Here is a 26,861-nt window from a genome sequence, read left to right as displayed (position 1 = left end):
CAGGCCCTAATGCAAGGCGAATTTAAACAGCTTTTCGTTAAACCAGTAGTTCATACATGATTAATTAGAATAACTCATTTACGTAGTGCACACTTTAGCTCATTACTCTGAGTAAAATTCGTTAAGTATTTACATTTAGATAATTAAAACCTGGAAACACCCTTAAGAAAGATGCATTTACTCCAGGCGAAGTGTTGTGTGCCCCTGCGTACCCACCTCCTCTCTCAGAGAGCACAGAGTAAATTAGTCTAATTTACCTCTCTGGCTTGCTGAGGCATCACTGTTACACCTTCTATTTTCACCCATAATGCCTGTGTTTAATGGCAGGCTCAAAGTGCTAGGTGAAGCAGCTGATCATACTTTCATTTAACACAGATGACTACAGCTCTCCTTTGAATCTGTATAATCAGCTACAACACACGGAATAATACTGCAATTTTTTTCTTTTCCGAGCTGATAACACATTCTCCCCCATCATGCATATTCCCTGCAATTTTCTTGCTAATGCAGGAATAAGCTGTTCTCAAGTGAAGTATGAGCTGCAGCATTTGAACGCAAACTGAAATTCAAATAGCTGGTAGTCACTTGATGGGCGAAAAAAAAGAACAAAATTGATGTTATTTTCCTTTTCTTGGAAGCGGTGGTGTTGAATCGTGAAGCCGTTCTTGGAAAGATCTTAAAAACTCACCTGTTCGTATTTCTCCAGCTCCGTGTGGTAGATCTGTCTGATTTGGGTGAGTTTGGCTCTATAGTCGGAATGTTCAATGGAGTTGTCGGCCGCTCCGCCGGAGGCCGCGGCTGCAGCTGCGGCGGCAGCCGATCCGCCGCCTTTCTCCGGTCCCGCCACACCTTCTGCCAGCAGCATGTTGTCTAAACGCATGAGCTGGGGGTCTGGGGGATCCTCCTCTTGGGCACCACGGATGCTGAGACCTGCAGCGACACAAAAACAGAGACAAAGGGTCAGCTAATGCCATCCAGGGACATTAAATACAAATCATTTTAATAATAAATGTAGAACAGATCAAAAAATGAATTGATAAAAGCAATTAAAGCATTATGTCTGCAGAGTCTGCTATAGTGTGATGTTTCCCCTGCAGGTATGAACCGGGTGCCTCCTGTGTATGTGCTGTGTTCCTGTCGCTCATGTCTATGCCTGTTCTCTTTTATTTACACACTGCGCTGCACACTGTGTACGGGAAGCCTGACATGACAGCAACATCCATAAACTGACAAATGCTCAATGGTGAAGTGGCACTTCTACTCTGCGAAAAGATGCTAAACAGAAAACTATACCTCGAGTGAGTGTCTCTGTCTTTGACACAGTGAATGCTGGGAACTCCAAAAAAAACCTCATTTCTATTTGCTTATAGGGTTTAAATCTTGTATTATTTTACTATTCTGATTTTGCAATATTCTAAGAAGTGATGAAAATGTGCAGGCGAAGTAAAAATCTACATACAGTGAAATGAGCATGCAGTCAATTTTATGTAAAGTGCTCATTCATGAATTCTGCTTTCGCTCTCCGACCCCGCTGTTTATTTCCTCTGCTTTTCTGTCTCGCCAGTCTGTCAGCAAGTCGTAATCACCCAGCAGATTGCATACATGCACACCTTGATGCATTGGCAATGCAACCACTATGCCGGCTTTAACGGAGAGAATAAACAAACAAAAGAACACTGCGGGGTCAGAATTACAACAAAAACAAGCTGGAGCAATCCACTCTAATAAGTGGATAAAAATGTGGCTCAATGGGCAGTAAATACTGAGTGGCTACTCGAACGTTATGATTACCAGAGTTGTTTCAATTCAATAATCCCTCCCGCAATTCAGGGATTTTCAACAGCTCATTACAGCTTCATTAAGATATGGCCAGCCACTGGATTCTAAATAAGAAGATTAGTGGCTCTATTGTGTCAGCCAGTAGGCATGCAATCAGAGGAGCCCTTTACCACGCTTTGACCGACTGACCCTGCACACCAGCCAAATACTAGAGAGGAAACATTATTCTTTCTATTTTTCTTATAAACACATTCCTGAATATAAAAAAATAAAAAAAAGGAAACACATCACATTGTAGCCTGTGATGTTTTCATCTCTGTTGTTCCACTTGCAGCGCCACTGAAAAACAAATTTGCCTCTATTTATGGATCGGCTGGCTTTGAGTCTTTTAGGTGTAATGGTGTGAGAGAGGAGTGGATGAATGTGGCTATTTGTGTTGGAGACATTGAGATGCTGGACAAGGCTCCATCAGGCTTTGCAGAGCCAAGCCATCCATGTGGACAATATGCCGCTGCTCCACTAACCCTCATCCACATCACACTGCATCTGCGCAACTCCACCCAAAGCTCTCGTTCTGGACAGACTCGACTGTTTCTTTTCCAGTTTGTGCAGCGTGAAAAACAAAATGGCACATGATTCAAACGTTGACTGACCAGACGCCTGGCTACATATCTCAACGTGCTCTAATAGCTGGTGGTTTGTCTGCCACTACAGCTCATATTTTCCTAATTCAGTATTTACTCCCACTCTCTGATTCAACTCAAGCTCAGCGGGCTGCACTTTCCTGTGTGCTGCGGGTGGTGGTAAGTAGGTAGGCATGTTTTTCATGTCAGGTATATTAAATATAACTCTGGGACGCAGCGTACATTTCCACACCAAACCCAGTTGTCACTTTCACTCCACTCACTCTATATCCAGGGGAAATGCAGCTGAGGGAATTTACAGGGCTTTTCAGCTAAATGGGCATAAATCACTGGTTTCATTCAAACTAAATAATCACAGGCCATAAAGAGCTACTAGTCTCTTACCATATATTACCACAAAGTTCCTGTGTGCAATAATGTGGCCATTCACGGCAAAGGAAAACAGAGCGAGACATTAGAAAGTGACATGTAATCCTGTTAGTCCGCTGACATGCCGAGTGGCCGTGACATTTTTATCATACGTGTCCATTTCTATTTGGGAAATCAGCAGGATAAAAATGATTACTGCACTGCCCTAAGAAGCAGACGGTCCTGCAGGAGTCCACCAGGGTGTGTTTGTGCCACAGCAGCTATGGCTAGCCATTCATAAAGCACATGCAGGAGGAGGGATGATGCGTCCGTCTCGAGCACATAAATACTAAGAATTAGAAAAATAAGAAAACATAGCCTCGAGAAAAAAACATTTTAACAACAGGTGCAATGTATCTGTGCACCTTTGTTGGAGCAGATTCGCTGTCTAAGCTCGGCATCATCACACGACTCCCACAAAATAGGCTGGAGCGAGATAATATCTTTAATTTGCTGTGTGGTTGACAAATCTGTATAGTAACTTGCAAAGCCACAGTCACATTCTAGCACTGCAATGCTGCTTGCCTGCTCAAATCTTTATCCTGTTTTTGTCTGATGATATGGGTATTAAAACAAGTTTGGGCACCCGAGTTTAGCTCTAATCCACCTCCACAGTCAAAGTGGGATTAATCTCAGTGCAAAGGCAAAGTGTGGGAGTCGTGTCACCTTGGTAAAGCCTGCGAGCAATTGGAACTTAAGAATGAAAAATCTATATATGGTCTGGTTCTTCCACAGAACTCTGATGATGCCGGCTCACTTAATTACCAGAACGAATTTAATGATGTAAAAAAAAAAAAAATCCGAAATTGTTATAATAATGTAACATGTCCTTAATCTGCCTCATTTGTCATTCAACAATACAGGTGGAGTAGCTGGGGAAAAGGCACTTGCCTATGATTGTTCCTCATTCCTCCTCTGTGGCTGAGACAAAAGGAGACACTGTGATTAATCCATCCCTATCAGTCAGGGGTGGTTCTTCTTTTCATTTTTTACAGGTTTCACCGTTGGTATCAGATCCGAGGAAGTAACAAATTTGACAGATAAAGACAATGCAGCCCCTTTTCTCTCATATACTCTCCCCTGTTCTCTGTTTATAATCATTTCCGGTTCTGGGCTGTTGTCTCGTACATCATTCCCTGCTTGAAGCCCTGACAGTGATCTGAGCACTGCCTCGGGCCGCTCTCCTTTTCCTCCCACCTCTTTTTCCCCTTGTGCCCTCTTTTATTCTGTGGGCTTAGCTGACCTTTGGCCCGCTGCTTGTTTACTCTCATCACTGAAGTGTGAGCAGGAGAGCCATAAAGGCAGAGCCCTGCTGGGTTAATGTGGCCTGCTGAAGAGGGAAGGGGTGGCTCTGGGCTCCTACCACCTCATTCTGCTGCACTGAATGCACTGTCAGATGCCAGACAATTCACTGGAAGAGCAGCGCTTCTTGCAGATAAATTCTTTTCAGATTCTTTTCTTTTTTTTTTTTTGCACTTTCTCAATGCTTGATGCTAAAATGCTGCTCCTTGCAGAATGTGCATTGCAGCAAAGTGCTCCTGCTTGTGTGTTTAACTGTGTTTGACGATACACACTGTGTCTCAGTTACTTCCACCACTGTTTCCAAAACATCCTGTTCATTACAAGTAACCCTGACCTCCTGCTGCAGCTCCTCTCCTACCTCGGTGCCTCCAGTGAACGGCTCCGGCCACGTATCGACACTCTGTTCATCTAATTGCATTGATCTGCAAAGGTCTCCCAAAGCTAACTAATCGAAACAGAATTTATTTTCTGTCAATATTTGCAAAGGTCATCTCTCTTAAAGCCGTGGAGTAGACGGTGTGAGCGGAGGAGGAGGAGGAGGAGGAGAGGAGGACCGTGGCATCTAGCCTGTTACTGAGGCTCGTCCAAGGTGAGCTTTAACTCTGGCTTGGCACTCAGGATCCAAGGCTTCTAATCCACCATGTTATTAAAACCCGCTGCCAAAGCAACACACTAGAGACTACAGAGGGCTTAGAGTATCCATTTCACAAAGAGGCCAGTGTCACTACAGCCGCGTTCCACGTCTCCTTTGACTTCATATCATCTCCTTTGTCGTGGCGCCTGGATCAGTGACTTTCAGCTCCAGAAGCGGGGAGCTGGATCAAATTACCATTGAAAATCTTTTGTTCTGACAAATGAAACATAAGGATCCTCTTTCATCGATGTTCTTAAAGGCTTTTTTAAGCTTGGCCTACATCCACATGGCACAAAGAATCTGAGAGAATGCCTGCGGGCTCTCTCTAGCATGTACAGTAATTAACATGCCATTAACACATTAATACACATTAACTATTCCCAATGTTAATGGCAGAGTAATTACCATACCTGATACCGCACTGTGGGGAAGCCAAAGCACATTTGCCACTTTGTGTTTCACTTTCTTTGTTGAGTGAGCTGAAAAGGATCATTTGGGAAGATGGCTCATTCTGCATTTCCTCCACAAATGCCCATACATGTGGCTGCAATGTAACCCAATCAGTGCTTTTAGTACGGCTGTCAACACTGGGAGACAAAATATGTTTGCATATTCTTTCTCAAGAAGCACATACTCTAGGTTTAAACTATTTGAATATCAGTTTTTTGAGTAATTGTGTCCATTAGATGGCAAACCACTATAATGAGAGACTAATTCATTTATAAGTAGACTATATTTGTTTTATCATAAACTTTACTTTTAAAAGATAAAAATACCTACACATTACAAAATAAAATGATGTCAAGCAGGGTGGCCATATTTTCAGACCCACAAAACCGGGCAACCAACCTCAGACTCCGCTACATAAAATGTGCTGACTTGTTGATGAGCAGTTGTTTCACTGCTACACTGTGTTTTAATTCAGACGCATGCAAGCTGGCAGTGGTGGCTGATGGTCATAAATGGAATGGAAGTTAAAACAAAGACATTGTAGTGTTTACAGATATTTGTTGGGGCCCGGCACAGTCAGCTTGAAAACAGGACAATGTCATTGTATCCTAGAATAATAACTGAGTCCTCTAGCAAGCTCACTAGCCGGCCGCTAAATGAGTAAAAATTTTACAACCTATTGCTTCATCCACACCTTCTTGACACAGTGTAGCAAAGCATATTACTATCACTAGATGAGTGGCAACTTTTTACCGCTCATTTTCTGTACGATTTTCTGGTTCGGAGTTAGCATCTAGCTAACTAACCAGCGGAGATGCCAGTCTCTGTTCACCTCACAGGGAAGTACTAGGGGTAAGGGAGGGATCACAGGGAGCTAATTATTGTCTACTACTTTTTATTTTATTTACAAATTTATATTAGTTTTCATATGTTCGAATGTTGTGGTTTTATACAATCAAACTATATATTTGAAACGAGAATATTCGTACACAGCTCTAGCTTTAAGACACATAATGCAGCTGTTCTGATTTTACTGAAGGAAAGGAAAAAACTTCTCATTGAAAACCCCTAAAAATTGGCTGTAGAGGTGAGGCTGAAATACTGGAGGGGACAGAGCGTCTGGTGATTAAATGCAGAGTAAAAGGAGGCAGGGAATGGGCCCTAAACTGGGGAATCCCTGTCTAGAATGATGATGTATTTCCTCCCAGTGCGGTGAGTGATAAGCTAATCAGCCGCGCTGACAGTGAAGTGTTACAGCCCCTCAGTGCTAGGTCAAGACTTCTCCCATCATACACCACCAGCACACACTAAACAGACAGCAGCATGGAGGTGGTGGTGGGGAGTGGCTCTGGTCAGAAAAGAAGATCTCTGTCAGTTCAGGTAGCCTTTGTCCCTCGATGATGATGAGCCCCCCCACCCCCCACCCACCCCCCATCTCTGCTCCATAAGCGGAGGCTGTGACAGTGGGGGCGAGGAGGAGGGGTGGCTTGCCACTCTCGACCCACGACTCCAAGACATGTGGGGAGCGGGGGTGGGTGAAGGGGGTGGGAAAAGACAACCCAAACAAACATCTTGAAGACATTTTGCCAAGCACACCAAAATTAATCACTGTCCCATGGTGGCACTGACATTTGTGGGAAGTGACACACAACATGACAGACTAGAGGGAGAGGATGAAAGGAGAGTGAGGGAGGGGTGGGAGGGCTGGGTAAACAAGAGCCACTGTCACTCGCTGTGATCATGCGTGCATGTGTGTGTGTGATGTGTGTTTATATGTGGACGTGTGAGTGGCCCTGCTTTTGTTTCCTGCCCTCTAAGACTCGATGTGGGCAAACAGCCAAGTGGTGTAGTGATGGCTGACCAGGCCTGGCGGTGGCGGCCGCACGCAGCGGTTGGGGAGACTGGCCAAATGAGTGGACAGGACCTCCGCTACAGATCAGCACACTGACTGACCCTACAGGACACATACAGCATGGGGCTCCAACATAGGGCTCACATGGTCTGCTAGTCACAGAATGAGCCGCGAGACGCTCGTGTGTTACTCAGACAGACGGCCATAAAGTAAAATATGTGCAACAGAATGGTCAAGGAATATTTTAATATCTGTGCTGTAGGTAGATTTGGACCGCCACAGACAGTTATTGTGTCTCAATATTTCATTTTATCCCCCTATATTGTGTTACCATGTTTTGCTTATTTCTTTTCTTCACTTTCATTTTATATTTCATGTACTGATGGTCTTTAGCTGCTAGCCTCAATTTGCTGCAAAGGTAGGCTGATTTGTTATTCAGACCCCAAGCAAATAATGCAAATGTGGCACTGAAAGCCACTTATGAAATACCCAAAGGCAACTAATCACTCCTCCTCTCGTTCCAGCCTTTCTGCAGCCTCCTAATTAGAAGATGGAGATTGCATGAAACCAGGTCACACAGCAGGTCTTGTACACACCGATAACCAGGCAAATACACAGGCAAAACTCCATCCAGACACCAAGCCAAGCATGCATTATTTTAAAGGCTAGAGGTGAAAAAATAATGCTATTCACGTTATTAATCCCATATATTTTCACTGTAGGCTCCCAAAGAAAGGATTTAAGCTTGAAGCATTTTGTGTGTGTGTTTTGTGGATTTGTGTGTGCATATCTGTGCATGTGCTCATGTCTGCATGTGTGCGTGTAAAGGCTACATGCTCGCATAAACAAAGAAACGGCATTGGTAGCATACAGCCAACCATGATCCACTGCCAGAGAGATTATTCTTTGCAGTGGCATTTCTGCAAGAGAGTTGACAGTCCATCATTTAGATTTTGCAGTGTATCCACGAAAAGGCTGCATTGCCTGAAGCAGAAGGAGCTGCTCTTTCCTTCAGTGTCTTTTATAGAAGAGAATTCAGCTTCAAATTGTAAAGCCAGAATCCTTTGCTAGCTGTGCTCGCGTGTAAGGACTCTGCTACGAGGCAACTGAGGTTATACCGGAATAAGAGTGCGCTTGACGTGCCCGATTCTCCGAGCATCTCTTAGCAAGGACTGCTAAAGCTCACAAAAACACATCCAGTGTCTTAGGTTGCACGCACCTGAACAAGAGTGCTCTTTCTGCAAGCATCCTGAGCCTGATGTTGCAGGTTACTGCTAGGTTTGCAGAGTGCAGTGCAAGGAGTGGCTGTGCAGATCAGGTCCAGGCCAAACAACAGCTTGTGACAGAAGCAGGCCAAAGAGGATGTTGAGACACGCAGAGACTTAACAGGCAGCCGGCCTGCCATCCACTCTTTTTCAGCTCTCCTTATACTCAACACATCACTTCGGATCCATCGCAAGTGTCTCTCAAAGAACATGGCAAGAATAGAGTCTTGCATTACCATTTGAAAGGAGTGAAATAACTGCAGAGTTCTCAAAGGAAACGGGAGAATATCATCTGAATCCTTTTATTGTACACCTTACACATGATACTCCACCTTTTTTTTTGTTGTGCGATACCCTGCGAACAATGTAGCAAAAAAAGGTTATTTGGTGCTAATTATTCCCAGCATGTACTTTACACACCATTTAATGAGACCGGAGGCGTGGCCATCGGCTGTGACTTGCTCGCCCAGTTATCCAAGATGAACCATGCAATCTCCCTCACGTCACCCCTGTCATGTGTACCGAGTCCCCCCTCCGCATGCAATTCCCTGCTAGGGCTTCAGTGGAGCAGAGACGAGGCGCCTACTGAAGCAACACAACAGCTCCCGTAGCGTCTCCGCACACCGGCGAGGGAGGGGTGGGGGTAGAGAGCTGGGAGCCCGCTCTCATAATTACAATAATTAACAGTTGCAGATTTAATTGGAAGGGAAGGCATTAACAGGAGGAACATTGTGGCGGCGCGTGCAGAGGGAACCTTTGCTGCGAGAAGCTTTTGTATTCTCTGTACCTAATGGTGCCTTGGCTGCGGTTGGCGAGTGCTGACACAACACAACACAACACAACCGAGCTGAGGGGTTCAGACGGCGGGGCTTGTCAGGACTCAGACTGGAGGCAGATAATTAGGTGCCAGGTTAATGAGAGCACAGGCTCTTGATGGCATTTGGTTACTGTATGTGGACAATTAATGACTTTGTTTTTGTGTTTTTATTGCCCACTTGAGTGGAAAACATAATGCATTATTCACCTCAGGCCTGTGTGTGTGGAGTTTGATGGAGGAGCAGTGACTCTGGCTAAAGAATCCGTTTCATTCATTGTGTTGGATGCTTTATTCAAAACAATGCAGTGTGCTATATGGATATGAAATCTCAGCTCAGTCATGGCTACTGCGCCGTGTGACCTTTTCAGAGTGTATTGCCTCACGTCAAGAAAACATTGAAGTTGCAGGTCAGGCGCGGGACAGTGTTGCCACAAAAACACACCAGAACAAAGAAACCAAACCCTGTGGCCATAAGTGTTCAGTTAATTCAGCGTATCACGTTTCATAATGTATTTGTGAAATTCCATACCCCCCCACAGAAAAGCCCCTGCTTTCATTCTAGCGGATTTATTGGCAATGAATCCACTGAGAGGTCTTTAGACATCCTCTTCTTTAACCCAACCACTCGACGCCTCCTATTTTGGAGTTAGTTGTTCTCTTGCCTGTGGTGGCCAATTAGAGTGCTATAAGATAAATGGGCACCCACAACTTTGATGTCCATCTTTTTAATAAGCTTTGGTTAAGATGACATCTGTGTGAAAGAGTTCAATATCTTCACAGTGGGAGAGAAAAGAGGTTTATTCTAAAATGAAATATCATCTAAATACTGCTGGAGGTTTAGGCTGGGTGGGGGGGGCAGCGGGGAGGGGGCTCATAGTGTTGGCTGTGACTCTGGTGCTGGCATTCATTATCTTCCGCTGCAGTTGTGCAGATTAGTCAGCGAAAGATGATTTTTAGAGCCTCCTGAAATCTATGCTTTTATACAACTGGATCAGCTTCGGCATAAACAGATTTTTTTTTTAAATGCCATATTCAAACATGTTTGCTAGTTTGTTTGTTTTTAAAAGAAAGCCATTTAACTAGCCTAAATATAAAGACAACTAAAAATGACTCAGTGCTTGGAATATAAAGCAGTAATAGAAGAAAAGTATAGTTTAACATATCTAAAATGGTGGGGTAATAAAATGGTGCATGAGTGTGTATGAGAGAAAGAGAGGTGGAAAGAGAGCATATATCTAACCTAGCCTGCGGACGTGCTGCTTTATACGTGTGTGTAACTCAGTCAGGAATAATGTAAATGTCTGGAGAGTCTTAAGACTGAGCAGGCCCGTATAAAAGCACCCTGTTTCAGGCTAGTAAAACAAGTCAATAAATACAGCGGAGAAGCCGGTGCTGTCTGCTGCACTCTGCTGAATGAAAACAGAGGTGAACTGCTTATTTTCAGTCTGGCACCAGAGGTTGACAGCGGCATAATGGGCGCTCATACATTCTGACTATCACTCGTCACAAGCTATATCTGTCAACATTACACTCAAGTGCATTTTTGATGTAAAACAAGCGTTCCCCGGGAGGAGTATTTATGACATGATGTGGTCAGCTACTAAATGAACTCAATGCTTCCTGCAGCAGCCGCTGACCACATTATGACGTTTCTGAAAGACTTCTCAGTAACACTTTGTATGAAGCCAATATCTATAATGCATTATAAACATACTTATAGTGTGTTAAAATCCACTTGTAGCACCGTATAATTATAGTTATACAGATTAAAATATCCTAATAGCCTTGTAATAATTATCACAACATATTATAAAGCATTTTATAAATTAGGTCAATTATCATATTTTATAATTGATCACTGACATTGTTTCTGCAAGCCCATGTCTATAATGCATTACAGACATACTTTTGATGCATTATAGGGTTTGGATTATAGCTGACAGATATATCAGCTGACCGATGCCGTCAGTCGATATTTGCCTATCACAGACAAATCACTATCTATTGGTATTGATGTATATGTTTTCTTATTTGCCAATATGATGCTTTGGTGATTCATATATTCTGTCATATGTATTTATTTATTCTTTATTTATATTGTCAGCAATTGACTGATACTGAGCATACAGCATTGATGTTTATTTAGCCAATTTTTTATTTGTTTTCATTTCTAAAATCGGTTAATATAATTAAATGTAATGTTAAATAGTCTTTAATAAAGCGTTTGTTAAAAAAAGCACTATTCTGAGTACCTTTGCATCAACATACTGGTGCACAATCCACAAAGAAAAGGTCTAATTTCAAATCAGCTGGAAAAATGTTTTCACTGTATCGGCTCCCATATTGGTAATCTGCGAATTTTCACACTCTAAAATCAGCATTGACCATAAAAATCATGTCAGCCGAAGTTCCAGTTAGGATTAGACTAACGCCCTACCCTCACCCTATGATAACATTATAATGCGTTATAACAATGATTATAATGCATTATAAAAAAACATGAGAATGATGAGAATTATAATACACTATGGTCCATACTAAAACAATGCCTTTAAGTGACCAGGAAATATGTAATGTATAATACGTTTTATTATATTTGACCCTATAAGTTAATATAATATGCTTTATAATGTGTTAAAATGTGCTATTGAGTCCTTAAAACTACAACTATACAGTAATGTATTATAATTATGTTTATAGTGCATTTTAGACATGGTGTCATGGAAAGTGTTACCAACTTCTCTTTCCCTCTCGGTTCATCAGTGTGTCTTTTTGTTGATCTACACAGAGAGAGCAAACACTAAGCTTCAGTAGGCCGGCACTTACTGTAGGAGAAGGCAGATCCTTTCCTGCCCGAGCTCCAAATGGGAAGCCGATGACACAGACTCACAGAAAATGGAAACGCCATTAGGTAGGCAAACACTTTGCTGCGATAACTGCTACCTGATTACAGCAGGAAAGCACAGCCGAGGTTCTCCTTTTTTTTTCATACTGTGTCAACACTTTGGGAAAGCAAATATTTCAGTGACTACCCTCCCTGCGCTTTAATCCATATGGTGCATTCTGTTTGTCACCACAAATGTTACACTCCTGGGATGGGCTTTTTCCAGAATAGGAACTCTCATGCACGCAGTGGCTCACCTGCTCCGTGCTACACAATGAATACACAGAGGTCACACACCGTATCACACCGGGGCCAGCGTCAATCCTTTATTAAATTACCTAGCTATCTTATTTTCTGTCACCACACTGATATGAGGGGTTATCTTTTTCATTTATGTAGCGGATTTTCAAGGGATTATGCATTAAAGATTAAGGGTGTGTATACCTAACACCTCAGCACAATAAAATGCAATACCTCAGACAGCACATTGGCTGATGTGTGTAAGGCAAAAGGAGGTGCTATAAAACAAATCTTCAGCAGCCAGAACCAGACAGGGTTTATTCTCCTCAGACAATACAAGCTGTGACTATACAGAGTGTTTCAACCCTAAAATACTGTGGTAAGCAATACAAATCCCTTGGACAAAATGAAATGTATTAAACATGTGGATTTCATAAATCTCCCTTTCCTCGGTCTGGGTCAGAGGTATATTCACTGTAGAGCTCAGCAGGCACTTTTCCCTCAGCATTGTTACTCTGAGTCGCAAGTGCTCCGAGTGGTTTCAAAATGAATGTCAGCAAAAGCTGCACGTGTACGGCAAACAGCAGATCCTCACAGTAAAACGGTTCAAATCACTTACCCCTGCTACTTTATAAGGGTATTACAGCGGTGTGGGGATTTAAAGGTCCGCTATAGAAATATTACAGCAGAATAGGATCTACATTGGAGATGTAAAAAGATGCACAGTTGTGTGTAGTTTTCCAGATTTACTCTCCACAGTGCAGATAGTGTCAAAAAAGGGGGGAAAAAAGCAATTCGGATCCGAGTACAACACTGTTAAACACCCAACTGGGATGCTTTTAACCTTGAGTAGCATACCAAAGGTAGAGGCAGCCTGGGGCAATGGGGGGGACTGGCTACCACAACTCCCAGTGCCATGCTGTTCCACAGTGGGGGCCCCAACATGGCCAGATTGCCAGAGAGGCCGGCAGAGGTTGGTGCTACAGGAGTTAGCAGGAGCCGGATCATTCATCTGCTGCAACATTCATTTAACTTGCTCCATTATCTATTTGTTTTCTTTTTCTTTTTCTGGTCACCTCGCTGAGGAAGAGAGGTCGCACCGCGTTTCACCTTGTTGGGGAGCATCTGTCGGTGGCTCGTTCGCGAGACGCTCCCCGCTAATTATTTAGCTAGCGTGATGGATAATCTGTGATCATTAAAGATCAGAAGAGCTAAGAAAAGATTGGGAGTAATTATCATTGCTCTGTGGCTCCCACTAATAAGTGAAGGGCTTTGGAAAAAAAAAGCAGCATGGATACACAATTAAATGCTCTGTCTTTTTAAATACTCCACCAACAAGCTGCGGTATTTTAATGTGCAACTAGTAAACAAAGTATGAATGATGTATGAATGGTACACATAGCTGTGCCTTGTGTGTGTGGGGGGCCCAGGAGAAAAGATGAATAAAGATGGAAGATAAATTAGTGTGTGAAAGGATATTCTTTCCCTCAAGCTCACGTTAGAGCTGAAGCAAAACAAATAATGAAGCCTACAACCTATGAGTCACTTCAAGCCCATTGTACAATTCAATCATTTGTGTGACAGCTGACTATTACTTCATCATCGCATAAAGACAGATTAAAAAGTTGTCAAATTAAATATTAAAAAGGGACTGCAGGCAGCGGTGAATTTTTTAAAGGAATAACACAGATTGGAGATGAAATGAGGCACCTATATGCATATTTTATGCCATAGGGTACAAACGCATATATTTTCCTCCAGGCCACCTACTTTGTAATAAAGAACAGCGAGTGTATAGATGTGGTAATGCAGCACAGCGGAAATGATATGAAAGAGAAATTGGTTTTACATAATGATGTCAAAAGGAATATGGCTCTGCATGGTCATGCGGAATAAAGATAAGATTCTCTTTCTCCGTGAGTGAATATTTCGTTAATGGTTTCTTCATTTCCTTAAAGAATAAAGAAGTCAGCTTTGAATGAACCTTGAATGAGGTTTCTATTGAATGAAGTTAACATTTATCTTTCAATAGAGGGAGAGATCTGTTGAAAATACCCATGTGTGGAGCGGAATACTGAACGTAAAAGCTTTGTCATCTGTTGAAATAAAGAGAAAGTGACAAGTGACAGTAATGCTATCACATTTTCAAGCTGAAGGAAGGTTTTGAAGAGGAGAACAAAAGCGACGAGAAGAGGGTTAAATCTCTATGAAGAACAGAAGAGGAGGGTGCATCTCGCAAAGTCGGCATCGATTGGAGTAAACAATGACTGATCAATACACACATAAAAGCATCCTTCTAACAAAGACTCGCATGTAGATTTCATATATCATATCACAGATGCTGCACTGGGAATGTGTTCCCAAGCCTGTTGAATTAGCAGCAGTGACCCTTTTTTTTATTATTATTTTTTCTCCGATCCAGCGCAGATACACTCCTGTGTCCATACACACTTACTCATGCAATAAGCATCATTGTCACAGAGGCTTCCTTTCCAAATGGTTCAGCCTCCACCATCTGCAGGCGTTCCCAGACACACCGCTTTGAGTCTGCCATAATGATGCATGACTAAGTACAGTTAAAGTGTTGCAGTCTGTTGGCAAAAAGCAGTCAAGCACTTTGCTATAGTGTCACTACGGATAAACCATGCAGCTGAAGGTTGACGATGGATAAAAGGCAGTGACAGCCCTGGTGATGTGACTCTGTGTGTGTGAGTGTGTGTGCCAGTGTGGATTCACATGCGTATGAGAGGTTAGAAACCATGGCACAGCAGATTTGTAAGTGTACTTAACTAGGATGTGAAATAGGGTTGGACACAGTGAAATAAAATGTTGTGCTGGAGTCTGTTGGAAACTGGGACACGGTTTAAAAGTTATTCCCTCTGCCAATAAGCAGGCATCTCCCTCTTCTGCTGTGGTTTGAAGGGAGCCTCATGGATTTGCTAATATTGTTTGTCATGCACGTTTTTAAGAAGTTGTTGAAAGCCAGCACGCTATGGAATCTTAAATGCAGCACATTATTTTAATAAACAGGCTTTTCTTTCCCTGCTGCATTTGGATTCTGGCTGAAAAACATCTTTTTTGTTTTTTCTTAAAGGGGACATATTATGCAAATTTTCAGGTTCATACTCTGCATTTTGTTTTTTCACCAAAATCATTTTTTTCTCTGTCAAGTATTCACCCTCTACGTGAAACGCTCCCTTTTAGCACCTGTCTCTTTAAAACTCGCTGTATACCTTAAACCACAAACAGTTTAAATTTACCTGCTATTAGAATGCATTGGTTTTCAAGGAACCAAACCACAATAAAACAATATAATAATAGCTTTTCTGAAGTTTACAAGGTGAACATCAAAATGTGTTGCCATAGCAACATAGCTGTTTATCTAAAAGTACAAAATGTATAGTGCAAAAATGACTGTATTCTCGCTGGTACTTGTGCAATGTCCATTTTTAAATATCTGGAAAGTTTTTTATAATACTGGGTACTGCACACACACTTTTGGGAAAACTAGAAGACTGGGGAGGATATGTTATCGAAACATTAAAGAATGGTAAATTTTGCCTATTGGCCATTATCTGTATCTGTATCTGTACTTGGAGTGGGCGGAGAACCAGATGTGGGTGTGGCTTAAACCAGAAGCTGATGTTTGAAGCCTGAAATTGAGATAGATTGATCAGAAGTTTCTACATTTATTATTTATTTAAAAACGATGTATAGAACACCCTCAGTTTAAGCTTCAGATTAACGTTTTAAGTTGGAAAACATTTTACAGCACACATGGTTTTCTTCCATCATAAATCTGGATATTGATACATTATACACGGATACTCAAACTCCAAAAAGTACATTATCTGTACAGGATACTCGTTTCACCTATGTATATATAGTATAGTTGTGACATCACAGCCTTACAGAAGTCCCAAAAGCTCATTTGAAGGCACAGTTTGTGAATACAGGCTGTGTATTTTTTTTTTTCAAAAAACTTTTTTACAATGTGGGACCTTTAATTGACAGAAGCTCATTAGACAGTGTGAGTGTGTGTTCCCTCAGTCAATCCAGCTCTGTTTATTTAGCCCTGCACACCCAGCTCCTTTGGTTGAATCCAGCAATAAGGGACTCAAGCCTGGCTCTCAGCTCCAACCCAGTCTCTCTCCTCATTTCACTGTCTCCTCCACTACTCTTCAGGGTAGATATTCAGCGTACAGTGAATACAGAGGAGACAAAGAACTCTCCATTATACTGTACTCTGTTTGCCAAAGTCTTTAGTGTCAAAATGCTCCTCCGCAGACTTTGTTGCTGCTTTGTCGAGTTCACCGCTGCAGCCGCTTTCATGTAAATGATCTTGAATGTTATTTTCTAAAGAATGCATTTTAAAGAGAAATTCTCATTTCTGCCTCTGCATCTTGTCACAAACCCTTTTCTCTCCTATCTCCTCCCCTCTCTCTCCTCGCTCCCTCCTGCCGCAGCCGTAGACTGCATAATTGATGCAAATACTGTCACATGTGTCAGGAGTGGAGGCTCTTCTAGTTTACTTCTGTGCTACACTTTATCGGAGAACATTAAGTGGAGAAAGCAGCCTCATGCCAGGGGTGGAAAATCAGCTTGTCAGTGGTCTCATTCATGCAGCCATTGCTTCGGGATTGTTTCATCAAGGTGATTGAGAACAAAAAGTGCGCCGGCAAATTCCAGCTTATGTTTAGGAGGCCTGCCACATACATTATTTATATTTGTTGCCCACCCTAGTCTCTCCAGCCATCTGAATACATCATTGCCTAATTCTCAAATATTTCTTCAGATTTCCTCCCATTTGCGCTACATCCTTTCCACATCTACCACGCCAAACCATTAGGGCTTGTAGAGCACGCTTTTTTGTGTGTGACACGGACCTGAAATTATAGATAGCTGCTTTCAAGGAGTGCTAGGGTCTGATGGGAAAGCTGTAATGGCTGTAGAGTGACTGGAGTGCAGTCAGAGACAGAAACAGGATTTCATTTACAACAACGATACAGGAGGAATTATGTAAAATGGTAACATTCCATGCCATTTAATGAGCCATATTCACTAATGTCTAAGTCTATGGTGTCGCGGTAATAAAACGCACCGCCTGCCAGAGCTCGCCCGCTACACTGTGTCTGTCTATTTTGAGCTCTGTATGAAACAATGGTGCATAACAGAACAGGCAGACATTTGCAGTTCTTTACCCTGCGCGCTGAATGCTCTGCCCTCAGACAGAGTGAGGCGCTTGTCTGCTACCCTCCTCCTCCTCCTCCCTCTCCCATGCTCTCCCCGTCCTCTTTTTTCTGGCCCTAGTCTGTGCTACAGATTAAGTGACTTGATCCTGCAAACATCTGAAGAATTCAGCTCCACAAAGGGGTCAGACAAAGGCCAGGGGATAGCCTTACAGGTCCTCCTCCATTAGCAGATCCACAGAGGTGTCATCAGGAGGGCTCTGCAGGCAACAAAGACGCCTCCAAAAAGAGCAGATTGCCAATTGATGTTTATCTCTGGACTCATTATTAAAACACTCACAGCCCGCGTCTACTTGGACATTACATCTCGGAAATTAATGAGAAAAATTGATTGCACCGTGCACATGTCACATAAGATGAGTTGTATTAGAAAGAAAAATATTCTTGGACTGGTAAATGGAATCGAATCTTCGCAGATTTTTTTTTCTGCAAAACAATTTTTTTTGCACAAACAAGTTCTCGCTTGTGAACTGCAATACTCACGCCAAGTAAAGCTGCAAATGCTGACTGTCTCTTTGTTCACATGTCTCTTGATATAGACAAACAAAAAAATACTCCATATTTTCCAGCATTCACAAAGAATATCTGGGGCTCCAAGAAAAACATTTCAACTGTAATAAGCTTTCTCCATGAGAGTCTGAAACATTTCAGAGGGCTCCTTTGAAGCTCTCACTATGTTGACTGTTCATATATAGACAGTGCTTGGAAAGCCTGAGCGCCATATCACTGTAACCTCTCAGTGCTTCTGCATTAATAATTAATTGCCAATGTGAGTAAACACCACTGTAGATACAAGAATGCCCCTAACAACACAAACTCTGCTGCTCCCACTTAAAGCTGTACGCTCAACACATTTGGATGAGTCTCCAGATACATGCTAATGTTCCAGTGGTGGAATGTAACAAAGTACATTTACTCGAGTACTGTACTTAAGTTCAATTTTGATGGGTTTTTTCTGCCATGTTATACTTCCACTTTCCTGAGAGGAAAATGTGATTTTTTTACTGCACTACATTTATCTGACAGCTTTTTGTTACTATGCAGATTCATATTGATAATACAGAATATAATAAACTATTAAATGATGTATTGTAGATAAAATTATACTTCCCAAGCTACCCAGCAGTAAATATAGCAAAGGAATAAGCCTGACCTTTAAAGGCTGCAACATAATGCACCAATAATTATAATCCAATAACATATGTTTTTCTGTATAATAAAAATGTTGTTTTTTTTTACTATTTAACAAAAAAAATATACCAGACTTTTGCTTGAAACTGTATTTTTTGCTAGGGGTGTAAATCACAAGTTTGATCAAAATAGGTTGTTGAATCAATTCTTTTGACCACGATACGACATTGCTGATATCAAGTTTGCAGAATTTCAATAAGATTTGATTCAGGTGCCTGCGATTGCTTTATATAATATGAAAAACAATTGTATCACTTAGCTCTTCAAGACATGCTGATGAAAAATAATTCCATTCTTTTTAATAAACAGAATAGATATAAAGTGGGAATTTCAAAATAAAGGCTCATCTTAAAGAGGATTTGCATCGATGACATATTTAATCAGCTGGATGTATCTTTACACCCCTGAATTATACACTGCAGTACTGCTACTTTTACTCTAGTTAAACATCATGCACTGCATTCAGTGGTGAATGCACTTCATTCACCACTCAGTGCATTCAGTCACATTGATCATGACAATAAATGTAGCACCGTCTGTGTAAATACTCAGCTTAACAATTTAACCAAAAACTTTTTTTGGAAATATTGTGTGCATTCTGTAAAACCCTTCAAACAGGAGAGGCGATTCAAGCAGGTTGCTCTATCTTTCACTGTACACTCAGACCTGCTCAGGAGGAGATTTGGAGGCGTTGCTGTTGCGCAGTTACCCTTTAGCTTACAGGCAACATGCTGTGAGTTTACGGCTAACACAACCTCATTTATATTACTTATAGTGAGGAATGTATGTGCGGAGCCTGTAGAACACGCTGACCTTGTCACCGTTAGCAGCATCTCCCCCCGTGCTAGTGAGGAGCCTTGCTGGCGTTCAGGTAGCGTTACCCAAGCGCTCAGTGGCTTCCTGCTCGTGTTATACATAAAGGAGAAGCTAAGGGCCTCTGAGTGTGACAGCAGAGCACTTCCTTATTGAATATCTGAGCAACATAACATGCCCATTGAGCTCTGATTAAAAGATTTTATTACAGATCCAGTATGAGTGCATATCATAGCAAAAGGCAATATCTGGTTGTGTATGAATACTAGAGGCAATGCAATATATAATATAATGCAAACACTAATCATATTACTATGGCTGTGTATGCATCACCAATGAGGCTCATTTAGCTTTTGGTGGTGGAATATGACCAGCTATTCAGAATTCAGGAGCAAGTAGAGCGTCTTTTATCTTACTATAAATCCTCATTATTTCTAATAGCACTTCTGAAGGCTAAAGAGTAGAGCAGAGCATGTTCTCTTTATTCTGCAGTCACTGACAGACATGGCCAAGCACTATGGGTTAATGTAATATCACAGTTGGATGCCTCCTCAACTCACTTACATTCCCTGTTAGCTTAAAAGTCCTTCCATGGAAGAAAAAAGAGAGAAAGAAAAAGTAGGCAATGCTTGAAAGGAGGTGACGATTGTGGGAGCCCATAACTGCACAGGACCCACAAAAGTCCATATGAATAACTCCAAAAAATAATCTTTCATAGGGCGCAACAACAGAAGTGTGGTCGATGAAATAATATCATATTTAAATGTTTTTAATCAAACAATAGGTTATTATAATGTTGTAAAATAACAGCGGACAAAAACAAAAGGCGAAAAAATTCACATCTGTGATATCCACGGTCCCATTTTGTCATGGAGAAACGTTAGTCTAAGAATAGAAAAATGGACTGTAAAAAGTCCATGGTTCATCTACTGAGACTGGCATATCAATTAGGATTGTGAATAAGAGTGTAATTGAAAGCAACAGGAGCAGAAAGAAGCGGAAATTCATCAAGGCAAGCATGGAAAAGCACAAATGAGTTCCGAGCGAGTCACGGAGAGCCTCGTCCCTATTCTTCTGCTCCGTCTTTGCCCAGAACAGATCCACCTAATCTCTCCGCCATTACCAAACAATGAAAGCAACCAAACAACTACTGCCTGCTGTAGTTTCCTTTAATAATTCTAAGCAGGCTAATTGTTTTATTAGAGCTACAAATAGGTATTTCTTGGACTGTCTCTCCTTCCAGCCACAGCGGATTCATAAACTTGGTGTTAACAGCACATTGGGTGCTAAAGTCTGCAGCCTCGGGGGCCCCAATAAGTGGTAAATCTAGTTTTATAAAAGTGAGAAAAAAGGAGCTCGATGTGTAACATTAACCAATTACTGTTAGCTCATCAGTCACAAGCTGTTGAAGTGGTTCACTAGCTCTTAGCATGTAATTTTGAGCAAACTAGGAAATTTAAGCGGTGTTGAGGTCAGAGGTCGCCCTGCTGGGACATTTATAGTTGGTTTTTATTGGGTGTGTTGGTGCTCTGTGCCTGTGATTGCTCTCCAAGCCTGCCTTAGCATTGAAAGGTTCACTGGCCAGCAGCATCTGTGTCTTCCTATACTCTTATCTCTGCTGGCAAGCGAGCACACCGGCGCAGGCCTGCCACACAATCACCGCGCCACGGCTCCACTGTCACTAAATGGCACGTTCTCTCAGCCCCAGTCCTCCCTTTCCTAGGCACGGGCTTCTCCAGCTGCAGCCTAATTTCCTGTGACTTGCCTAATTACTGTAATTAAGGATTAATTGCCATTAATTATTCACACATAAGCTCATCGCAAATCATGGGGTAAATGTCTTATGAAAGCTGCCATACAAGCCATGTATAAACACACTAGGATGCTCCAGGCTGCTGAATCGATCACTCAGCCCTCCAGCAAATCTCCACGCCACACTTAGGAAAACAGCGATAACTCTCCCCAAAATCAACAGCCTATCCAGGTGATGGAGGAATCAATTCACATGCTTTATTCGTCTCAGCTACATTCTTCCAATAGTGCTTCCAGGATCTCCAAGACAAGAAGCAGACAGAGAAAAATGTCTGTGTGAAGTTTTGATAAAAGACGATGTAATGTCTCAAAAGACAACATAATGGAAGGGATAGGCATCGTAAGGCTTCGGAAGGAATAATGAACAGTGAGCTGATCATTATTGGGAAATAAGCCCGGACGAGGTGATGCAAGATTTGTCTTAAATCACTGTGTAGAGGTTTATTTTGCAATAATGATCAGCTGGGTGTACATTATCACACATTTTACACGGCTTACTAAAGAAATAGAAAGAAAAATATTCCATTAAATTATACAGTTGGAACTGCATCCATAGCAATGTAAACTCAGTAGATTACCGAGACTATTGACACAGATGCATTTTTTCTGCCCTGTAACTGTCACTTTACTAGTCTTTTGTCAATTTTTCACTGTATTTCATCTTTCTTTTGTTTACTCAGGACAGCTCAGCCATTAGCTATGAATCAAGAGTTCCATGCTCTTCAAATACATAATAATTAATATCGGAAAAATCTGAATATCTTCTATGTTGTTTCCTGATAACGGAACGCCATTTTTCTTTTGCCACAGCTGATGTTTATATAGTTCACCAGACTTCTTTCTTCTTCATATGATTAGGCGTGGTTGTTCAAAATCGAAGATAAGAACTGTTACATACATAGCAACGGTCTGTTATCCTGTGAAATTCCATAACTGACTTAGAACTGTGTATTTAACAAAGGTGTGTAATAATTCTACTTTACTGGTAGGAAATCTATTCACATGGCACTTTATTTGTCATTGTTTCTCTAAATTGAAGTCCACTTAAACCTGAAAGATTGATCTAGGGTCAAGGAGAAACAAGTCATTAACCCCACTGTGAGAAGCTTTTATCTTTTTGAAAACGTGACCGGTGATGTCAGAGTCTGGGACCTTCCAGCTTTTGGTGGGAAAAAAAGCTCCGACATAGCGACGGCAAATATTTACACTTGCCAATACTCTGATGATTCCCAAGCATTTTTAGGGAAATAGTTAAGGCTTCAGCATCATAAAATCATAATAATGGCCATAATGTAAATCTGCTGAGTATGAAATGTCTTCCAGGGGCCCGCATGCAAACAGTATTTAAAAATGAGACGTTTTTACAAGGCTTTAAATCAGCCGTGGAGCCATGTGTTGATAGAGAGAGAAAAAAAAGAAGAAGTAAACTGTCTGGTGCTTCACCCCAGGTCTGCAAGACCTCACAGCAACGCCACAAACTCTATTATAATATACAAGACTGACAATTATTTTCTGGATCCTGGTGGGGTCTCTGGAAGCTGCTGCCTCAGCAGCGACATTGGGCGCCACAAGTCTTTTTTTTCTATAAACACTGGCCACTGAGTGAGAGGTGGGTGGGATGAGAGAGGACTAATTGTTGGACCAAAGGCAGATGTGGCAGATTAATGCAGGAAACATCTTCATTTTGGGCGCATAAGTTTGTGTTTCTGATTTAAACATTTATGTTAATGGACCTTCTGGCAGCTCTTTAATGCTCTACACTCTCTTGTAAACAGCCTCTTTGCAAATCCATCATTGGGCCATCCTGCAAAAAAAAATCCCAAGCTGCACAAGGAGAGGGGAACAGATAACACCATTCCACATCAAGACAAGGGGATAACAAGACTTCAGACATGCAGAGGCGGCTTGAGCCAATGCTGGCAGAATTTCCCCTGATCAGCATTATTGCAGCCAGAGTTTAATTTATAGAGCTGAGCCAGTCCTGTTTTATGCGTTTGTTAGATTAATGTGCAGAGCCATACTTTTTTTTACTGCTATAGTCTTTGATCAAGTTCAATTTATTGGGATTAACCTGTGGTTCAAGCATGGTCTATGATCCATTTGAAGTCATTACATGATGCCTCTATTTTCTCCAGCTGTGACGGAGTTTCTAGTCATTATAATCAAATACAAGTTCAAACTGTCAAACCTGTCTTCCAATTATGACGACTCTGTGATGACCCTTTGCTGTAACATAAGGCTGGGCGATATGACGATATATATTGCCAGAACTATATATAAATTTGTATTGTGTGTATTATACAGATACAGTTCATTTAGACAATGCTTCACATTTTGAAGGACTATGAAGTATAAAAAAAGGCTTTACCAAGTAGTTATTCAAAGAGACTTGTTATTTTAGAGGCTGATCAATTTATTGGTTGACCATAATCATCATAACAGACATATTGGTATCTACTAGTATCTGTGTATGTTTTCCAATAAGCGCCGATATAAAAAACAATTAATACAGAATATATAACATAGAAATTATGTTTTGAGTGATTTACGAATGGTGCCTTATAGCTATTTTATTTATTCTTTCTCAGTCTTTTTTCTAAAAGTGGTTGACAATAAGGGTGGGCAATATATCAGTAACACCCAGCCCTAGTTGACAGTGTAACCCACTGGATTTACAATGTGTATAATGTATAATAATGTTATGTTGTCTTCTTTAATAAAGTTATTTGTCTAACAAAGCAGCACAGAGAGTACTGTTGCATAGTCATATTTGAGCAAAATCCAAATTAAAAAAAGGTTTATACTTATTCCAGCTCAACTAATCCACTATATTGGCTGCCATATCAAAAATCTGTGAAATGTTCTCCTCAAAAATTTGTATTGTTCTCAAAAATCCCATATCAGTTAATGTGTTTACTGAATTAGCAGAAAACATGATGGACTATATCATGATATATATCATTACTTGGATATAAAGTTACCTATATCAGGCTAGAAGATGTTTTGCAATATGGCCCAGCCCTACTATAACTTAGTACTTTATTTTTGTACCTTTTGACTTTGTGATGTGCCCCTTAAATTAGCATGTGTTAATTGTTACCTTATGAGGCGAGCGGTGCTGTGATAAATACTACTTTTCACTGAGACACAAGAGAAGTGTGCTGTGGTGTTAATATGGAAACGTGTTGTACACTCAACGTGTCACCGCGCTGTGTGAGTTACAAGACCCCACAGCCTGTGCAACTTTCTGTGGACCCTGCTGCCCCCACACATTTCACACTCCCACCTCCCCCTGTGTGACACCTCCCAGTACGCACATGCATCATCGCGTCATTGATGCCTAATTGATACTTCCCTATTTATTGTCACCTTCCCTCTCTGTCAGCTGACTTGGTTCTCCGTGTCGCTTTGCATTTATGGACTCCCGGCTGCCTTGATCTCGGTAATTAGAGTTTATGTGCTAATTGGTGTAAATACAAAGATGGGAGTTGCAGGCGAACACTTCACACCGCAGCTATAAATTGTGGCTCTGATAAGTGTGGGTTGTAGTGCTGAGGGGATAGAAGTGTCTCTAGAAAACTGATATTTCTGTCACCAGCCCTCTTTACACATTCAAAGCGCAATACAGCTTGAAAAATATTTGGACAGCTAAAGACATCTTGGCATGGTCTGGCTTTAAAAGTCTTTCTTACCTTGGAATGTCAAAAGTCACAGTTACTTTTTCAATACTGAGTTGTAAGCTTAATTATCAAGACAGAGAGTGCTTTCCTTATGGAGGAAATTAGGATATATAGTTCTATATTTCTATCAGTAGTAATATTTAATCAAACACAATATATATATATACATATATATATATTCAGATATAGTGTAATTACTTGTAGAAGCCTTTAACCCCAAGAATAATGTCAGAAAAATGATTTCTTGTAGTAGATTTCTTGTAGTGTTCTTTCAGTATTAGTTATTGTTCTTTACTGTCTTCAGAATAGAAACATGAGGTTTTGTCTCTTTTATGTATATTGAACAGTAACCCCAGACTCCACAACTCCCATTTGAATGCAATGAAATGTAGATTTAGTGTTGCATTGCTGAGAGGAAAACCTGAATGTTAGATATCTTGAGATTATGGCATGATAAGGACTAACAACAGAGAACTAAAAATGACAAAGGACGCAAAATATGATTTCTTTTTTTAAACAAATATGGTAACCATAACTTATGCACACCTGAGCATGAGAAAGGCTGAGGAAAGACAGATGATTTAACATTTCATAGCTCTGACTTAACCAAATCCAACTGATATCTCTGTTATTGTGACTCTTCAAATGCACATTTTTTTAATTACTTTGACATAATCCGTCATATTAGAATTGTCAATGAATTACATTCTCAATACAGCTGTGGCCTCTGCAGCTTGTATTATCAGCTGATATTAATCAGTACCGATGAGTACCAGTAAAAATGACTAGCATTAATGATAAAAAATAACAATAATACTTTGCAAATTCATGGCATGGAAATGCAAGCGAATTGCAAGTAGTTGCACTGTAAAACTAACAATGAGTAATCCTTTGTGCATTGGTGCCACTACCTCTCAGCACTCTATGGTTTAATGTAACAAATGTGATGCTGTTATTAAAAAATGTTTAAGATCATGAAAACTGTGACCCTGTATAAAAAGGACAAAAATGGTGTAAATGTAGCTGGTTTAGTCTGTAATGGTGGTAACAACACCAGACTTCATTCTACTTTTCAGGTATTTCTGTAAGGAGAATACAAAATGCAACCTGTGAGTGTAAACAGAAGATTAAGTCAACAGTCATTAATTATCTGAAAAGTATAATAGCCTTGACAGCAGTACAATAGAAAGGCCTTTGGAGAGAGTACAGCAGCTGCTTATAAGACATACAAGAAATGGTTTTGTGATCAGATCCTTTGACAGCTAAAATAACATGAGTTCAAAGCCAAAACACCAAAAAGCAGTCTGTGTGAGTCTTCCCATTACTATCTAATATGTTTCTTAAGCCATCTGCTTCAGAATGCTCCTATTCACTGAAATGTAAGACACAATTATGCAGATATCAAATAGCAAACTTTTGCTGATTAAAATCGTGGTTGAACCATGCGCTTTTCACATGCAAACACGCAGATGTATGTTTCTTTCCCCCCTTTTCATTTTCAACTTGGTTCTTTTTAAACTCCGTGTTGTCAGCAGATGTCCTTCTAACGGAGACAAAGAAAATGAGAGGGGGCTGGATATCATCAGCATAGAAATGAGCCTCCTCTCGATGCCCCTTCTAAGGCACAGCTACAGCGCCGCTCCAGCCACTGCACTACCTTTTCAACTTGCAAATGACAGTGTCACCAAATGCTATCCTTCCATCAATCAAGTCGAGGGGGTCATGAATATACAAAAGGCAAAGCGGAGACTGGCTGCCTCCCGCAGCTCTACTTGGCCCAATTATACAGGCTCAGCTTTCTCCTGTGAGCTTCCACTTTTTGTTTCAGTCTAAAGGGTACA

The 26,861-nt window shown here is 41.1% G+C and overlaps 1 protein-coding gene across 6 annotated transcripts in view; it reads right to left on the bottom strand.

The window, feature by feature from the left end:
* Window positions 1–26,861, bottom strand: part of pbx3b (pre-B-cell leukemia homeobox 3b) — a 65,885-nt gene that overhangs the window by 15,083 nt on the left and 23,941 nt on the right. For all 6 annotated transcript variants that reach the window (XM_059336700.1, XM_059336701.1, XM_059336702.1 and 3 more), the window contains exon 3: window positions 689–930. In XM_059336700.1, the coding sequence (XP_059192683.1) occupies window positions 689–930 (242 nt within the window). The remainder of the gene's footprint in view (window positions 1–688; window positions 931–26,861) is intronic.

Source organism: Centropristis striata, chromosome 7 (genome assembly GCF_030273125.1).
Source record: "Centropristis striata isolate RG_2023a ecotype Rhode Island chromosome 7, C.striata_1.0, whole genome shotgun sequence".
Taxonomy (NCBI): domain Eukaryota; kingdom Metazoa; phylum Chordata; class Actinopteri; order Perciformes; family Serranidae; genus Centropristis; species Centropristis striata.
Note: the sequence above shows the minus strand (reverse complement) of the source record. Positions and strands in the feature narration are given on the sequence as shown.